Raw genomic sequence first — 17,207 nt, 5'->3', positions numbered from 1 at the left:
GACGGTGTAGGAGACCAGTGAGTACAGAGTTACCTAACATCGCCTGACCATCCACTGACCACTACGCCATGCTTTCCACTGAGGTGACTATTGGTCAGATCCGCTCTCACAACAGTGGAATAACCCTTTGTTTCGTCTTTAACCATAAGAAACCGCACACAGAAACTCAAGCAAAGCAAATGGAAACTAAGTCACCCTGAATGAAAACTAACCATATGACATGCAGAGACGACAAAATCCCCTGAAGTGTCTTCACTCAGATACGGGCTTCTGTTGTGTGTGTGATACTCTGTCTACTGTGAGTGAAGTTATAATGAGCGCATTTTACTTTATGCCCTTTTCTTTAATCTCATATGAAATGACTAGACATGACTGAATGCACTTGCAATGCTGTAAGGATGTATGTCTAATATGCCACTAAAATTTATGACAGGAGTATAAAAAGTTTTTTTTTCTTTTTTTCCTTATCAGGTTCTGTAAACACAAAATGTTGAGCAATTCTGTACAGTTTGGCTCTGATTTCATTCAATTACTCATGTGGGGTAGGCTCATTTTATTTTATATTAACCATATGTCAAGAAGAGGAACGAAGGTACAGCATCTTCTTAGCTGACCAGTGCAGACTTTTGCACTCTGCAGTATAATGGAAAAAATATTCTTTCAGGACTAATTGAAAGAAACTAAAATGTGGAGCTAACAGAGCTCAAATGAGTTCATTAATGTCCACGATTGTAGATGCTAATATGCAGATTGTAATTCATCATAATAATGTGAAACCCAAAGTCTGTATATAATGTGCTGGGTTAATCAGACAACAGCATGTGCAGTCCTACTTAAAAGGCCTTTGACCACCTTACAGCTCAAATAATCAGGCTGTGATTGCAAGTTTGATTAAAAAAACACAAATAATGAGCAGAAAATGATTAAACACAGAAAACGGACTCCTACCTGGAGGCTATTTTTAATCTCTTTTTTCGTCTATTCTTAAGTCCTCCTGCCACCACCTTTAGCCTGTTTTCCAACCAAAGCTGACAGATAAGTCTGTTTGGATAAGGTTTATCTTGTTTATTTTGAAACTTCATGTCTTTGCATTATGAAACACTCAGAAAAGCTAAAAGAAAAAGAAAACCATGGAAACATTGCACATAATGCATACATTTGCCACTGGTTATGTCAATGAGAAGCACTGTCTAATCATAGAAAAATATTAGATTTAGTGTGTATTAAATTGTTATTTTGCTGTTATGATTTTTTATCTCACATGCATGAAACATAGTAGCCCATCAGTTTGTCACATCTGTAGTAAGCCTGTGAATATTCTCATTCATCCAGGTTATTGTAAGCTTCAGGGCATTAAATCGTTTGCAACTGGACTTTGTCAGTGTGTAGTTTCATCTGTAGTAAGTATTTGTTATTGCTACAGCTCTCTCTTTTGAGTTCCTTTAGCAAAGCAAAAACCTTCCAAGCTTTCTTAAATATATGGTTTAGTTGGGACTTAAGAAATAAATCACCAATGGTAAAACCTTGGGGACACCCACCCATCCAACTCCACCCATGCTCCACCTCTTGCCCATTTTTGGATTAGCTGGGACTTTGGTGGAGTCAGCACTGATGTGATGGCTAGAGCGACAGTCACTGAGCTTCACAATGACTGTTCAGAAACCTGTTGACAACATCATGGAGACTGTGCTGCTTAAACAAAATACAAAACAAAAACAAGAAATTCTACTACAATTACGCAGATGACACCCATATTTACATACTTGTATCATAAAATGAGTATTGTTTCATCGTTAAATTCACTGACCAAATCAATGATGGGATGTGGCAAAATCCATGACAAAAAAAAAAAAAAAATGGAAAAAAGCGAAATAATACATTTTGGTGCTTAAAGGAAAGATTGAAAGTTTGTGCCCACCTAAAGTATCTGTCACTGAATCATAATGGATCATCTGTCCAAATTAAAATTCAAATAATATTCAGACAGCTGCAGCTCATTCAGCTCGTGTCCTTACAAAGGACACATCTCACCGATTACTGCTCCTTTACAAATCACTGAGTGGTCTGAGACCAAATACATCTACAACATCAACAAACACAACCATGGTTGGCACTGATCTGGCTGTTTCCAAAATGAAATCCAAACATGGTGAAACCTCTTTTAGCTGCAACTGCACATATCTTGAACTTATCTGGGACTGCCCTTAACATTTTTTTTTTTTTTACATCAAAGCTAAAAGTGCATCTGATAGCCAATGTGTCTTATTTAAATCTGGGCCAGTTTTATGCTGTGGTTGTATTTTCTTGACATTTTTCAATAGGTTTGTATTTTGATTCTCTTTTATCATTCAGTCTGTTGGTTTTGCGTCAGTGTATTAAGTAAAGCACCTTGTACTAAATATGCTTCATTGGATCTAATAAAGAGGTAAAATTGTATCATTATCAAAGAGGCTTTCTGCCAGTCTGTGCAGAAAGCTAAGCCTTCCCTCCCCTTTTTGACGATGATGACTGATGATGGTTCATTTATATTCTTCATTGTGATCTTATCCTCATTTCTCACGTTAACTGATCTCAGTAGCGCCCCCCAATGCCTGAAGTGACTCCCAGCTCGCTGTGATGTTATGAAACTCAATTATGACGTATTAATTTTCAAAATATCAGCAGTATTAGTTTGGATGTAATTTTGGGCTTAGGGGCTCTACTTAACTATCATTATTATTATTATGCTGCATGTGATCACCACCCATAGGCTGCGCGGTTGTATACCTAGTTACTTTGAGTCTCTCCTTTAAAGGCAGGAATGTAAATCCAGAGGGATTAGTGAGAACACACTGGGCTGTAAAGCCTTCAGTAGCTCTCCAAGGGGTCTCTGCCTCAGTGCGTAAAGTTGGGACGGGGCTCCGGACGCACAGCACAGCGCTCATTATCCCACAGGCTCCATGTGCGTCACCTCTGCTGGATACTTGACAAGGATTTCTGATACTTTCATACAAGCCTAGTACCCGAGCGGGTACCTGCCAGATGAAAAATTTGGGCGTTTGGCTGATGTGAAGGCGTTTTCACTTGAACACATCATCTGTCCCGCAGCGCAGAGGGACATGGGTCAACTTTATGGTGCGACTCTTTTACCATTTGGCGCTCTCTGTGTTGTTTTCCTGTGGGAATCTGGTGCCAGCTCTGTCAGAACGACGCTTGCCGTGGACACCTCGAGGTGAGTCTCACGGACTTTATTAGAGGGTCCTAAAAATATCTTGAGCTTTAGTGAATGAACGGCAGCTGGTGACGCCATGTCAACTTCATCCATCCTAAATTTAATCAGGGATTTAGTGTTTTACAAATGTCGGGTTTGAATCATAACGCAAAACTCCAAAAGAAAACATTATTATTATTATTATTTTTAACTTTTTCAACTTGATCCACAATGTCTGAACAGTTTACTGATGATCTAAAGTGATACATTGATTTGAACATCCGCTCCACTCACATACTAGTTTGTTTCGGCATCTAATTTAATCTGTAAATAAGTACTTTGCTGTCAGATTAGCGCACAATGCCAAAAGCCATAACAGAGTTTAGTCTAAGTCTTATTGGTTTAACGACGCTCTGTGTGTGCAGGCTGTCAAACAGGAGACCTCTGGATGAACCGCTGTAGCGCGTCTGATCTAATGTGATTTTCAAGGAAATGCAAAACGCAAAGGGAAACTCCAAATGGTTGGAATCGGTCGCGGTGCAGAGAGCCAAATGTTACTTGTGCTCAGACATAACATGACAGATGCTATTAAGGTGCCCGGTGACAGCAGGTCAGGAGGTGAGGAGAGGATGTGAGTGGAGCACATGTACCCAATATTCTGCGACGGAGGTGAAACCGCTGAGCAGCAGCTTAAACCTCAAATGATAAACCAACAGTGTTGTTTTCATCTACACTCTCTCCACTTAGTCTAAAACTATAACACATAGCCTCGAATTTATGCTGCACAGGTTCAGTGAACTTATCAGATTCTGTTATAGCGGTAGACAAACGTCTACTACTGTGACTGATGTATTTACATAAACACATGAAGCAGCTGTGTTAATGCCTTTCAGAGACTTTACATGGTTTAGCTGAAACCAAGTCCAGGCTGTGTATGACTACACTGAAATATTGACAATGGCCATGGTGAATAAAATGAGAAATCCTTTATGTATTTTGTTATTGTGGTTTGTAGTTCATGTCATTTTCAGGGCATCTTGCTTTGTAATTACGGCAGAGCTAAGAGCTATAGACAAGTAAATCAGCCGGGCCAATAAATGGCAGAAATGCCAGATGTGTTTGAGGTCATTTAGTAACAGTGTTTCCATTCCACAGCAGACACCACTGACATGTTTTGTAAAATGTCCTGCGCCATGCTTTTGGTCACGATTCCCGTTCTTATGTTTAAGTTATGTGTTTAAGGGCTGCAACTAACTACTGCTTTCATGATCGATTAATCTATCAATTAAATGACTAATCTGTTTGCTCATAAAATGTCAGAAAATAGTGCAAAATGCCTGCCAAGGTGAAATCAATCAGCAGGTTTAAACACACATTCAATATTAGGACAGTCGATTCACCAGAAGCTGGAACAATGGAATGCTTGCCATGTTTTCTAGCATAAAACAATGAATCCATTATTGACATAGCTGCCGATCATTTTTCCGAAAACAGCGTAAAACATGGCAGTGAATCACATTTGTTTCCACGTGTCTTTCTTTTCTCAGGACAGAGTGTCCAGATAACAAAATCTTGACTGTGGAGTATCCCTGTGTCAGAGCTGGGGGGAAGAACAGCACTTGTTTTAGGTAAGAGCTGATGTTCCTCCTTTGGTCTGATAAGCCTGAGCCACTGAGGGAAACAACAGGGACTTACTGTACATTAAACATCGACATTGTGGTGCACATCAAGGCTGACTGCCTTTCCCAGAACAGTGTTTTACCAGTGGGCATTTTGACAGGACGAGCGGCTGCTGATGCCTGTAGGCAGGACTGAAACGTTCTGAGGCTGTTGAACAGTTTCCGTAACCACTAAACCACCCCACTGTGTCATTTCCAGACTCCACACAGTATACCGCCTATTTGGAAGCTATATATATCCACTTGGGGGAGAAAAATAATAATTTCCTGAAGATCATCACTCAGAGACTGAATAATGATCTGCACTGAAGATGGAGTTTGTAAAAGTGTTGTAATTTATCAACCAGCAGCAGCTAACCTTTAAGAGGTCAAGATGAGAGATTTTTACTTACCTTATGCTGCAGTTCCCATCTGCACTCTCATGAATTCCACCAGCCTGGCTCAGCGACAATAAAACAAAATGTGAACTTGAACTTTCTGTCTCTCAGCTTGAGTCCAGAGCTGAAACATTTAGGGAAGGCATCCCCCTCAGGGAGTTGGTCCTGCATCATAACCTAAAATGTAGAAGTAGCCTGACAGGAGAGGATGGGATTAGTTATTTTTATTGCGCTGTGTCCATTTAGAGCAAGCCAGGGAATACAGACTGCTCAAAGTGATTACCAACACCAAATTTGGTTGAACAATTGAATCATCAGTGAAGATAGAAGTGTTTTTTGTCATTTAAACAAGGACAAATACAACAAAGATGATAAAAGAGGGTGATATGGGGCAGTTGTTGACATGTATGATGTATTTTTTTATGAAACTGGCTCCTTTCTTGCTCTTCATTCTCTATTACATACAGCATACAGAGGTCTAATATCTGAAAATATCCTTTGATATCATATCACGTGAACATGTTGAAACGTATAGGTTGAAAGAAATAAATGGATTCAGTGCAGACATTATGACAGGTTGTAAGACTTTAAGCTCATGATGCATCATTCACAACAGGAGAAAATCAATGTAAATTACTCATTTTGACATTTAGATAACTTTCTTCTGAGGCCAAACTTTGGCTTGGATTTGGTTGTTGGCGTAAAAAGATCCTTAAATAAATGAGGCACCAGGTCTGCTGCGAGGCCAGACCATCTGATCTGTTTACTGTCAAGGTTAGACTGTAACAGGCTCTGTGTCGTGTTTAATTTCTGGCTCTCCAAGAGATGTGTGGGGCTGGAGGAGGTGGACTGGATGAGGTTGTGTTTTACTTACCATGTTTCTCGAGGCAGTTCAGCACAGACCTGGATCAAATTGATTTTTCAAATAACTTGAGGGGTGACCAGATTGATCCATTGTGTCTGTGTGTAAATATTACTTTGATTCCTCTTCCAGTGAGAGCAGTATGTTGTCCAGACAACGCTGATGAAGCAGCTACCACATACTTCCATCTTTGCAGTCAGACTGAAAGCTTTAGTTGTAGTTTGTCTTGATGGATTATTACTTCTTGCTGTAGGTCTGAGACCTGTTTCACAAAAGAGCTTTACTGAGACTGTCTGTAAGCCCCGCTCCTGCTGCTAGCCTGCCAGGCTTTATGCTGCATGGTATATTGCAGTTTACCATGATAACGGTGTTAGGTTTACTGCTCCAAAGTCTCTGTACATTTTGAAATGATGGGTCCTTGATTTCAACAAGGTTGACAAAAGCAAGCTTCTCATTTTTAATCAGCTTTTAACAGCAGTTGCTAGCTTTGGATGTTAGCTTAGCGATTTAGTATGGGTCTCAAGCCAAATTTTTAATGTTCACAGCTATATCGTTTTAAATAGGGACGCACTGAAACCACCTTTTTTTTCACTTTTTTTGGGTCCTTGCTGATACCACATACAGACACCAGTAATTAATAGTATCATTTCTATTTCTAAAATAGGCCCCAGGACTCAGATTCCTCTTTCAAACAAAGTTGTCATTTTGGCATAGAGGTATAGAGCATTAAAAATGCTGAACTTATAATGCATTGTTTCCACCACTTCTAATCATTTCTTAACTTGTTGTACGTTGTCATGCATGAATATAAACATCGACTTTATGAATCCTTATAACATTCTATAACTAGACTGTCTTATGAATGTGCTTATGATGCATTGCAGACATGACCTTCGTAGAAAGTGTTACCAAAAGGCTTTTAGGATGAGGGCTTACCAGTGTGTTTGGCAAATGTAACTCTACCTCAGATAGTGCTGGCTGGGGTTGCTGTAGTGTAAAATTCCCCAAATCCAGTAAAGAGCAGAACAGAGCTGCTAACGTTAGCATAAACTTTGAACTCATCCATGGCCTGTGTCCATACAACGTGGAAATACTCAATGGTGCATGTGCCAGTTGTAAACGAGGGTTTTTTCAGTGTAACCTGCAACGCCTCTAACTACTGTAGTTTGTTATTGATGCTAGATAGTTTGTTAATCCTTGGCCCTGTACCATTTTGTTACTACTGTAGGAGGTAAGGTAGTTAGGAGGGTATGTTAACAGTTGAATCTTGTTTCAGAGTAGTTAAAAACACTGTTTAATTAGTTTCTTGCATTTCTGCTTTTTGCTCTCATGTTTTTGGCCCTACCCTCCCAAGTACTGTTTTTACTACATGTGGAGAAATCTCAAGCTTGACAGGTACACAGTGTCTAGTCATGGTTGCCAAAGTTTGATTGGACAATTGAGGCTTTTAAACTGTATTTGACCCAGACCTGGTCAGTCTAATAGTCCAATCTGTACACACAGCCCTGTCGTGTGCAGACAGGCTGGACATTTTCCAATAATTTCTGGTTTTAGGATCTCATTTCTTCATCTGGCACGACGTTCTCATGTTCAAATAATCTGGGAAAAAGTAATAATTCTCGAGGTTTGATTGAAGGTGACATGTTAACCATTTGGAAAAATTTACACCGTCCCAAAGAAAGTGAGCTTTTTGCTATCAAAACAGTGAAGCAAATTATGGTACTTATGGTACTTAAATTATAGTGGCACTCAACACAAGGCATGAATTTTTATGAAAAGGATACTTTAAGAAAAGTGTAACGGTGATATTTCAGAAATAATGAACAATTTCTTTTGATGATTTATTTGTGCAAATAGAAACAGCCTTTATTGAATTTGTCCAACCTGTTGTCAGCACGCTGTGACTCTGACTCTTTCCACTTGGTTGCTGATCTTCTCAGCTTCTCCGTCTTCTTCTGCTGCCCTCTGTGCACGTTGCTGTGGATAAGACTGTTTGCTAAATGTGCAAAATGTAAATGTAATGTCTCTGTCTCAGAGGGCTTTGTGGTGTTGTGCAGAAGTAAACCCCTGCTGCTCTCACCATCTAAACAAAGACTTTGCCAGCCGCAGGTCTCCCCCTCCACTGTGGTTTTCACAGCGATGAGGGTGATTCGGATTGATTTCTACATTTCTATTGTTCTGCTGTTTCGTGTTCTTATTCGTCTTAGCTGTAGGTCAGATTTCAGGCATGCCAAGCCAAATATACATGGTTCGTACCCAGATTCTGAGTGTGTGAGTGAGCTTGCATGTTTATGTATGACTCTGTATGAATTGTCTCTGTATTGTCTGCGCTTGCTGTTACAGCACATTTACGATGAGGAGAGTTCATTTTTTGATGCTTTCTGAACCCGCTGTCTCTAAACACTCTCAGCTGTGGACTCTTACAGGACTGATGGGCTCCACTGAACTACAAACCATCCCTCCACTTGATTGGCATGCTGTTCTGGTTTAAATACCCCCGCAGGGCTCATTACTGCTGTAGATAACACCCATTATATGACACTACAGTATGTGAGCTCAGGCTCTTACACAGATTAAGTCAGAGATGAAGACAGATGTCATGGAGTCATGATGTTTTTTATTGTTTCCATACTTCTTGCTACTTTTGTTGTGACAATGATCCATCTGTCCCTGTGGGATCATTATAGTTTTGTCTTCCATAGTATCGCGTAAGCACCGATCATCTCACAGAGGGCAGAGAATATTAATCACTTCTGCTAGTATTTTGTGGAAGGATACTGATCCATTTCTAGAGAATATAGTTATGTCTTTCCTATTGTTTGAGACCTGAAAAGTATCATTTAGATCAGAACGAACGAGTCACCAAACAGCAGCATACTCACTGAGATCAGCAGTATCTCAAGTGTTCAGTACTGTATCACTGTCAAGATTTGTCAAGTTTGAATTTTAAGTATACAAGTCAACCATGAATACTAAATGCCATCCCAGCGGCCACATTTGAGCATGTGTGGGATGCCATGAGGGGCTTTAATGTTCCAGGTCAACTTGTACATGCTGATGGGTGAATCAAATCAAATCCAAATGTTCATGTTTCACCTGTAAGTCAACAAATCACCTCCAGTCAACTCAAATTAGACTAATGACAGTCAATCACACATCAGGGGAGACGTCTGGGTGGAGCAGTGTTGCCTATTAAAAAAACAACAACACAGAAGCAATTTACAGCAATTTCTAACAATCTATCACAAGTGCTGATGGAAAGACGTAAATATATAATGATCACCTACAAAACTATCAATGATTTTGAGTTTCCTGTGCTTTTAGACAGATATTGTTGTATCACAGAGAGAACTGAGTACAGACCTTGTAACCCTTCTCTAGTTGTGCTACTGTTCCACTACATTTTAGCATTTTTCATTGTTCCATAATTTGCTACATACATTATAATCAAAGTGGCAATAATCTTCAGACAATTTTGAGACCAAAAATGAATGAATTAAGTAATGATGAAATAATTGTAAGTTATGGCCCTAAAATGATTCACAGATGATGACTGTGCACCCCCCAACACAGTACATTAAGTGCGCAAACACAAAAAGAAACAATGCTGATCCAGGTGTGCAGCGATCACCAGAAACTGACATCACTTCAGATGACGCTGGAAAGAGAAGAATGTTTCATAACACATGTAATAATTCTGCATCTGTTTCCTCGATACCTCTTTCTTCACATCTTTAAAGTACATCTCTTTCTCAGACTTAAAGTGGGAGGATCTATCCAAGTGAAGACAGTTATTCAACTAGGATCGCATGCGCATATTATTCCCACTTCTCCCATCTGACCTTGTCTTTCTTGCTTGCACATCCATACAGTTCAATGAAGAGCATGTGGTTGGATGAAAACAGTCCAACTCTATTGTGTTATGTATTTGACAAATAAAAAAAGGAATGTTTCTTGACTTTGCCTCATGAATGTCTCGAGGCTGAGTCACACAGGATTTGATCACTTTGGCAGAATTTTAACCTCTGAAGTGTCTTTGCAGGGGTCGCTGATATCATTACACTGACGGCGTTACACCACACATTTTTGCTTTAAAATTTGTAAGAGTTTTAGATGAGGCATGAGGCACTCTCTCACTCACTTTCCACACATACACAAATACAGTTGTGCTTGACCTGACTCCATCTTTACCAGCATTCACTCGACATTCTGGCTCTTCATTGTTGACACTGACCTTTTGAGCCTACTGAATGTATACCTACTGGAAAAAAGAGCGCCACTGGTCAGAGATATAATTTAAACTTTAATAATGGGAGGTTTAGTTTAGCCAGCCTTAGATTTCAACCACTTCCTGTCTTGACTCCTGATACTTCTCGTGCAGAGTTTGCATCTGTGAACATGTGATTATGTGCTGACTTGTTCAGAAGGCAGGTAGGCTTCTTTACAACTGGCATGTGTCTCATGTATGGATTATTTCCACATCATATATACTGTATCTGCATTTCATTTCCTTTCTGTTGCCAAAATACAGTTTGGATGAGTGTATTCTTCATCCTTTGAAGCAATACACATATGCTGAAAATCCATTACATTCATTTCCTGGTTGAATGTGGATGAAAGTTTGTTTCCATCTATGTGGCCGTGTGGTCTAAAAACTCTTTAGATTCCTGAAGAAATTAATGCAAAATTAACTACTTGCTGTTCATTTTCAAGATTTTTGATTTCACCCATTCTGTTTAAAACTTATGCAATAAATGGTCAAATTGGAAGAATGTTTGCGATTTTTCCACATAAAGCAATCCAGTTCACAGACATTGTTACAAGCCAAGGCAGAGTGAACCACAATTGAACCAGAATAATCCAACTTTCTCTAAAGTGGTCTTCTCAGGCAAAGCTACACTCTCAGACTGTGTATGGCCCCTAACAAGCTCCATCAAACAAACATTTACTCTTTGGTGTCAGCTTTGCCAATATTAAAATGTACCAAAATGTAATGGAAAAGATATTGGAAAAAGGAAGACGCTCTAGTTGGATCCTAATTTTTAGCCATGCTGTGATATTGCAATGACAAAGTGTGTCCAAAACTTTTTGGCTGGCTTGCAATGATATTCATGATCCCCACAAGACAAAACTTTGGTGATCCCGACTTTTTCTCTTGCACCACCATGAGGTTGAAATATGTGGTTCTGAGTGAAATGTTTCCACAGCTAATGACATGTCCATCAGTCTCAGTTGTACCTTGTATTAAGTGCTAATATGTAAATTTTAGTGTGCTTAACTAAGATAGTGATCATGGTACATGGTACTTGCTAAAAATCAATATGTTAGCATTGTCAGTGTTAGCATTATAACACTGGCATTTAGCTAGCTAGTGAGACTGCAGTAGCATTTTGCACAGCATCTCGGAGCTACTCACATTGCTGTAGACTTTTAGTCTTGGTCAGTAATTTCTGATTACCAAAGACTGTCTCGATACATAAACATTTTACTGTCTGACCCAGAAATATGAGGCCATGACGTTGTTAAGACCACACGCGCTTCAGATTTGTACTTGGTTACTTTTAGTCAGTGGGCTTTGTTGTTGGCCTGACTCAGTCACTCCATTTCTTTGCTGGTTTTATTTGCTCAACTGCACAGTTGTGATTTGCTTGTTTTACGAAATGAACCACATTGTGTGTCTTTGCTGGGCTGAGCTGGGCCACAGCTTTAGACTTTGCTTTACGTTTTATGCAATCTGTGTGACTTCCTAAAAGAGGTTGTTGAAGGTTAGTATTTGTTTGCTGATCTACTCACATTAGTTGTTCCCTCACTTGACTAAAGAGCTAGAAGTCTTGGCCCCTTTTACTGGCCATGTAATCATGTTTGGTTTTGGATGTGAAGGCCTGTCATAAAATGCCAGGAGATTGGATACCAGTGGTTTTGAAGGTCATGCCACAGTGTATGTTTATAGGATTATTCTTACAACCTGCCAAACAACAGGTCAGTGTATTTCTTTTGTTTGCTTCGATTTTTGGTTAGAGAAAGCACAAGGTGGAAATGTTAAAGACCATGGTAACAAACCCTGAAAGAGGTGGAGATTCCCTCCTAAGCTCCAAGTCCCAACACAACAATCCCCCCACAGTCGCGCTGTGTGTCACCCAGAAACATTTAAAGTGGTCATTAACGAGACCCGACTCATGGCCTGGACTCCATCTCCACTCTACAGCATTGCTCTTTCTCGTTGCACACTGATTCTCTGTTTTTGCTCCAGAGAGACAGAAGCCAGGCCGTCGTCTAGTAGCCTGAGTATGAAAGCCAGGGTTGAGGTCAGGTCAAATGAAATAAACAACAAGTCTTGTACATGCTAAGTGTTGTTTTGATGTAACTACAGAACTCTGACAATTGTTTTGCGCTAACCAGAGAAGGTCAGCAAACTTAGTGTTGAGAAACTGAGCCTGTCCTTGTCCTTGTCAAAAATGATCATGTCTGATCATTAAGGGCAAAAGAAAGTATGACAATAAACACTTCATTCTGCCTTCATTTGCTGTTAATGTGAGCACCAGTAGCTTTTGATTTTTTCCTGTTTATTCCACCTCTTCTGACCATGGTGTCCTTGGATGGGGGTAGGATGAGGCCAAGGAGAGCATATCTGGTGTCATGGTCCCTCTGAGACATGAGGATGTATAAAGTTTCAGCTGTTAAACCTCTGAAATAAAACTGAAACAAGTCTTCTTACAGGGTGAATGATGCCCTGATGATTGAACATCTAACTCAGTGAACAGTTTACTGACAGGCTGATTGACTGGCTGGGATGACTGATTAACACGCTGACTAGTGATGGGAATTGCAGCCCTTTGAAGGGAGCCAGATCTTATGACTCCATTCCTTTCTGGGAACTGTTCAAAAGTTCAGCTCGTCACTTTTCTTTTTTTTAGGGTGTGGGAGTTGCTAGCTTTATGTGCAAAATAATTACAAGCATAATGATAGGCCAAGATCTGGAGCAGATTCAAATTTAGACATCCCACTAATCTAATTTTGTTTTGCATGTGTCAACAAGGTTTAGCAGCACTACATCACTCATATTGCCAAACCTAATGGCTGCTCCAAAAGACTTTAGCATAGATGCTGCTATATCAGTTACATGAGAACTAGTATATAAGATTTTAAGAAGAGCAAATAACAGCAATGAAGGCTTTTCTTGATAGAAAAGATGTTTTTGCTTTTCTTGTTCTTCATCAAGAGTTGATTTAATACGTCGAATGGTGAGTTGGTCTCTTTTTTCTTATTTCTTAATAGTATCTTCCCCTTACCAAGCAATTTCCAAGCAAGACAACTCAGATGGGTCTATGCAAAAGACCATCCGACGCGGCAGGTTACGAAATCAGGGCACAACATGAAAAAGAATGGCTCTCATCAAGTGCAACTCGGCCCCCGTTGTTCATAATGATGAGCCATTGAAAAGAACTGGATCGTCCACAAACATCACTAGTACTGCCAGCTTTTGACTGAGATCACAGCTTGTGTGCTGTATTTTAGTGTGGGATGCATGTGTGAGAATGTATGTGAATGTTGCTCCATGACACCTTCAATGCAGGACCACGGATAAAGACGTGTTATCTCAGAGTCTGGAGCTTCCCCTCACCACCTTTCTTTCCCTCTGGATTTAGGGGAGTGGATCCTGCATGGCCTTCTGTGCACATAGCACTACCAACCTTCCCTGTATAAACACATACATGTCCTTGAGAAACCCAGTGTTAGTAGTAATGATGCATCACCATGTGACAAACTTGTCTGAGAGGGTAAAAGAAGAATTTTCCAAAACAGGCCAACTGAAAGCAGGAAAGTGCATAAACAGAAGGGCCACCAGCAGTTCACTAAAGAGCAACAGCACATCAGATTAGATATAAAATAAACTGAGGTAATGAGTTCTGCAGCTAACCAAACACTGACAGAACATTTAGTCATTGAGATTAACAAGACACACAGAGAGTAAATAAGGCAGATAAAGATATGAAAGCTGCACGAGAGACACAGTGTCCCAGTAAATGAGGAAAAACATCATGCAGTATGTCGCTGTAAGGGGTTCCTCCCTCTCTAACGTCATGCTGTTGTCAACATACTAAATTAGTCTACTAAAAATGTGCATAGTGCTTGTCACTCATAAATGGAAAAGCTGATGCATGTTTCTTTGATAGTAATCTGACACAAGAAACTCGGAAAACTGCCCAGTTTTGGCTTAATTCTCTGCAAAGCTGTCAAAGAACCGAATCCATGCACTATAGTTTTTCAATCTCACTCGTGTGGGGTCTCTTTGATATGCAGATTGAGAGACAAGAGATTTCTTTTATTACCCTGGGTGACTTGGCTTTGTAAATCCATGTCCTTCAGCTTTGAAACTCCCTATCTGAGTATGTCAGGTGAGCTGGCTCTGTCTTTTAAATCACCCCTTGAAACTCACTCACATCAGAAAGCCTTTTCTGAATTCATAAGTATGTTTTTCTCCTGTTTTTCACACTTTTTAACCATTTACACCTGGAATCTGTATCAACATGCATTATCCTGATATGTAATAAATGATCAGAAAATTCTGAAAATTAAATGTAGTCTTAAACACTCAGTTGTTCCTTTCTTTGTATAAGAAATATTGTGTCTGGTGTGTCCGGATGTGTTGCAGTATCAGTGTTTAGGCTCTATGTGACTTGATTAAGTATGCCGCCTTCACAGCAGAGCAGCTACGCAAATCAACGTGTCGCACACAAAGGTATTCCTGACTGTATATCATTCATTTCCCTCCTATACTGCTTCCATGCTTCACTCAGTTCTGTTGAGTAACGCATCTTTTGGTGCTTTCATGGTACAGAATACACATATAATCAGTAATTACAAGCATGTGTCTTTCAGCTTTCTTGCTTGCTCATTCTCTAAATTTGTAAAACTTATATTGTATGTTAGCTAAAAGCAAATATCCGTATCAATGTTCTGTGTATGAGGATGCCAGCATGTTTTATGGATTGTGGACCTAAGATCCGAACACACTGTGAGCCAGAAAACCTCCAGATGTGGTCCAGTCACAATGCACATTAACAATGTAATTCCAGTTGTAAATGGGGTCAGTACTAACAGACCAGTGAAGACAAGGATCACTGACCCCTTATTGCACTATTAATTTAATAATAATAATGTTTGTTTCCATGAAACACAAAGCAGTTCCTGGGCCACTAAGAAACAGCATAGTGAGGATAATAATACAAGAAGATCATAAAAACACAAAACTTTGCACAGCAGGGAAAACCGCAGGAAGGTGGCAAAAGGAAAGAAAGTATAGTGAAGGAGAAGGGGGCTTTGGAAGCAGAGGTATTTTTTGATCCAAATGAAATAAAGCTGCACCCTGGCAGGCCGAGCGTTCTCCTCAGCAGGGGGATTTGCCTGGAATACCATGTAAAGGTCTTAAAAAGAGCAAGAAGGGAAAATCAGAGCTGGAAGGGAAGCTGCTGAGTGTTTTTCTCCCACTCTCCTGTAACTGGCTTCCCACCAAGATGAGAACATGTGGTGGGATGCTCATTGAGGGTCGCTGTCAGTAAATCAGACCTTCAGCAGCAGAAGAACAGCTACTCTGCTCAGTCGACATCGGGGTTACATTCACTTCACACTCCCTCTAGTCTCACATAGCCAATCCTATCTCCACACTCTAAGTGTCCTTATTCTTTAAACCAATCACAATCATCTTGGGCGGTGCTAAGCCTGGGATGCAAAATAGTGTTGTCAGGAACTTGTTTTGGTGAAATATTTGCATGTGGGGAGGCGAGCCTTGGTATTAAAATGGTTTAATTCCTGCAAAAGTACCACATAAAACAGTAAAAGACACATGTCGACTATGTAATATGACTTTTACTGAAAAACATAACTTGATCAGGTGAAGCGTGCTTACACTTTAGCTCTAGAGGAGCTCACTGGACTCGTTTAAAGCACAGACGATTTAATAGCTGTATGTAAATCTTGCTGAACGTTACTAAACCAATATCACAGAAGCTCATGTGAAGTGGAACGCGTCGGCACACTGGTCAAGTCAGTGTCAATGGTGCATGCTGCTGCCAGAGTGAAAATATGTGCAATATCAACCCCTACTGATGATGGCCTTGTAAGAAAACAGATCAATTTCTATTGTATTCATCTTTTTTCCAGTGCCTTGTGTCTCATCCTGTGACTCACCACTCTTGCTTGTGACATCCTCCATCCTCCTCTTTGTTTTCCTCTTTGGATCAGAAACAGTCATTTTATAAATACAGAACTGTATTTGCACGTATCAGGAATGTTTCCTGGTTAGCTGATCCCAGATAGCATGGACTACAGAGCACCTGCTTTCCTCATGTGCAGCAGTGCTGTTTAGTCTAACTAGATGCCTTGTGTATAGTCAGACTGTACTTGTATACAGTGTACAGGAACAGGGATTTCTCCTCTCCCACAGTGCCTGAACTCACCATACTAGAACATAGAGCAAAATTCAGACAGAAAATAAATAAACAGAGAAAGAGGAGGACAGGACTTACTTTATTTTCACTGATTCTGTTTTTACTAAATATACTCTGTCTTTTTGACAACTTGACACCAATTGATTTTTTTTATAACAGCCATTTTAACTGGCCACAGCAGGAGAAGCACAGGTGTTGCACTGCTGATAGGCCTTTTTCACTGCAGAAGTTTTGACTGGTACAACAGAGGAAAGTGTTACTAATGACATGACTGCCTTTGTTCTGTTTAGGCCAGCTCTAAAATCACCCCTTCATTCACAAGACAATTTACTCTGCATTGAGCAGTAAATTGAGATTTTGGACACTTACTAATCATCTTTATTTTGCATCATCATTGGTGTATTATTCCACAATTGGAATTTCTGACAACAATGTGTTACATTGTGGGATTGTTAGCAGATAGTAGTGTACAAACGATGGACACTACTTTTTTTTTTTTTTTTTTCCATTTTAGGATACAATAGACTATAGAAAACAAGATTCACAACTGTTGGTCAATGGGTAAACTTGCATGTTTGCTCACACTACGGCTTGTTGAACTTTATTTTTGTTTAGCTTTATTTAAGTGCTTTACTATATTGGCTAGCTAAT

At 39.9% G+C, this 17,207-nt stretch overlaps 1 protein-coding gene across 1 annotated transcript in view; it reads left to right on the top strand.

Annotated features, from left to right (window-relative positions):
- The first annotated feature begins 2,876 nt into the window (after positions 1-2,876).
- Positions 2,877-17,207, top strand: part of LOC139333901 (collagen and calcium-binding EGF domain-containing protein 1-like) — a 36,152-nt gene continuing 21,821 nt past the window's right edge. The window contains exons 1-2 of the mRNA XM_070966634.1: positions 2,877-3,211; positions 4,738-4,818. Coding sequence (XP_070822735.1) covers positions 3,099-3,211; positions 4,738-4,818 — 194 coding nt within the window. The 5' untranslated portion in view covers positions 2,877-3,098. The remainder of the gene's footprint in view (positions 3,212-4,737; positions 4,819-17,207) is intronic.

Source organism: Chaetodon trifascialis, chromosome 1 (genome assembly GCF_039877785.1).
Source record: "Chaetodon trifascialis isolate fChaTrf1 chromosome 1, fChaTrf1.hap1, whole genome shotgun sequence".
Lineage (NCBI taxonomy): Eukaryota > Metazoa > Chordata > Actinopteri > Chaetodontiformes > Chaetodontidae > Chaetodon > Chaetodon trifascialis.
This window is presented reverse-complemented; position numbering and strand designations above follow the sequence as displayed.